This window comes from Sciurus carolinensis, unplaced genomic scaffold, assembly GCF_902686445.1.
Source record: "Sciurus carolinensis unplaced genomic scaffold, mSciCar1.2, whole genome shotgun sequence".
Taxonomy (NCBI): Eukaryota; Metazoa; Chordata; class Mammalia; order Rodentia; family Sciuridae; genus Sciurus; species Sciurus carolinensis.
Window position 1 is genome coordinate 9,020 of NW_025920477.1, and position 1,400 is coordinate 10,419.

The following is a 1,400-nucleotide window of genomic DNA, read 5'->3' on the forward strand; positions in this document are numbered from 1 at the left end:
AAGACAGCCCAGCCCAGGTTGTAGTTGTAGATTGAGGGGAACCTCTAGGAGGGCACCTGACCAGCGAGACATCCCCACCGAGTGAGTCTTCCCGGGCGGGGGAGGTTTTCCCACAGGGACGGTAAAACCAGAGACACAGGCACAAACAGGCCTTGCCTCAGCCCGCAGTCTAGTTCCCCATTGGATGACCATTGGTCAACAAGTGGAGGCACCTCTGCCCACTAGCAGGGAATATACGCCACCTGAGGGTCACCACCCCTAGAGAGGAGGGCCACCCCTGCGCGCGCGCCCGATGTATGGGTGATATACTGCGTCGGTGTCAGGGTGAGGGACGGCCATATTTGCCGGTGCAGCCCGAGCTGTCAACAACAAAAATTGTGCGGGCGCGCCCGGCGGGTGCTCGGATGGGTGCGGGGACGCAGGGGCCACCGCGCCGCCGCCCGGCCTCACCACAGCCGCCGCCCTCGCGGCCTGGCCCCGCTGCGCCTGGTGCGACCACCACCCGGGGGGATGTCGTACAAGCCGAACTTGGCCGCGCACATGCCCGCCACCGCCCTCAACGCCGCTGGAAGCATCCACCCGCCTTCCACCAGCATGGCAGCATCCTCGAAGTACCGCCAGCTGCTGAGCGACTATGGGCCGCCATCCCTGGGCTACACACAGGGAACTGGGAACAGCCAGGTGCCCCAGAGCAAGTACGCAGAGCTGCTGGCCATCATGGAGGAGCTGGGGAAGGAGATACGGCCCACCTACGTGGGGAGCAAGAGCGCCATGGAGAGGCTGAAGCGAGGCATCATCCATGCTCGAGGTCTGGTTCGGGAGTGCTTAGCTGAAACAGAGCGGAATGCCAGGTCCTAGCCGCCTTGTCTGCTGGGAGGGTCTCTCGACAGTGAGAGGTGACAGCTCATCTTCCCTGTTCAGATGAAACTCTTGTTTTCAAAATGATAACAGTTTAGTTTTTTCTCCCAAGATTCACAATCTCAAAATATTGGGAAAATATTTCGAAGTTAATTAGGATTTGCATTTTACATAGTTAGGAATGACCCAGGTTTTTTTTTTTTTTTTTTTTTTTTTTTTTTTTTTTTTTTTTTTTTTTTTTAAAGCATTGATTTAAAAGATGCATGTGAAGTTATTTTACAGCAAACTGTTGTTTGGCTCCGAGATACCAGTGTCCCTTTAATATTTTGAATACTTTATGTCACCCAAATTGTTCTTTGTTCCTTTTCATAAGCTCAGTTGATCCCAAGGACTTTGTTTTAATGCATCCCTGACTGCCTGCTTCACTTAGCTGGTCCCGTGTGCCATACAGTGTAGATTCTGCTTAATGGCACATTTTTGCTTAAGCATTTGCATGACTCTTAGTGCTTTGAAGTCAATTTTAAGAGTGCACAAGTTATAAA

General features: G+C 52.7%; 1 protein-coding gene across 1 annotated transcript; it reads left to right on the forward strand.

Moving 5' to 3' along the window:
- The first annotated feature begins 510 nt into the window (after positions 1-510).
- Positions 511-1,087, forward strand: LOC124975764 (cyclin-dependent kinase 2-associated protein 1-like). The gene has a single exon (XM_047538321.1). The coding sequence runs from the start codon at positions 511-513 to the stop codon at positions 856-858; it is 348 nt and encodes a 115-aa protein (XP_047394277.1). The 3' UTR covers positions 859-1,087.
- The last annotated feature ends 313 nt before the right edge of the window (positions 1,088-1,400 follow it).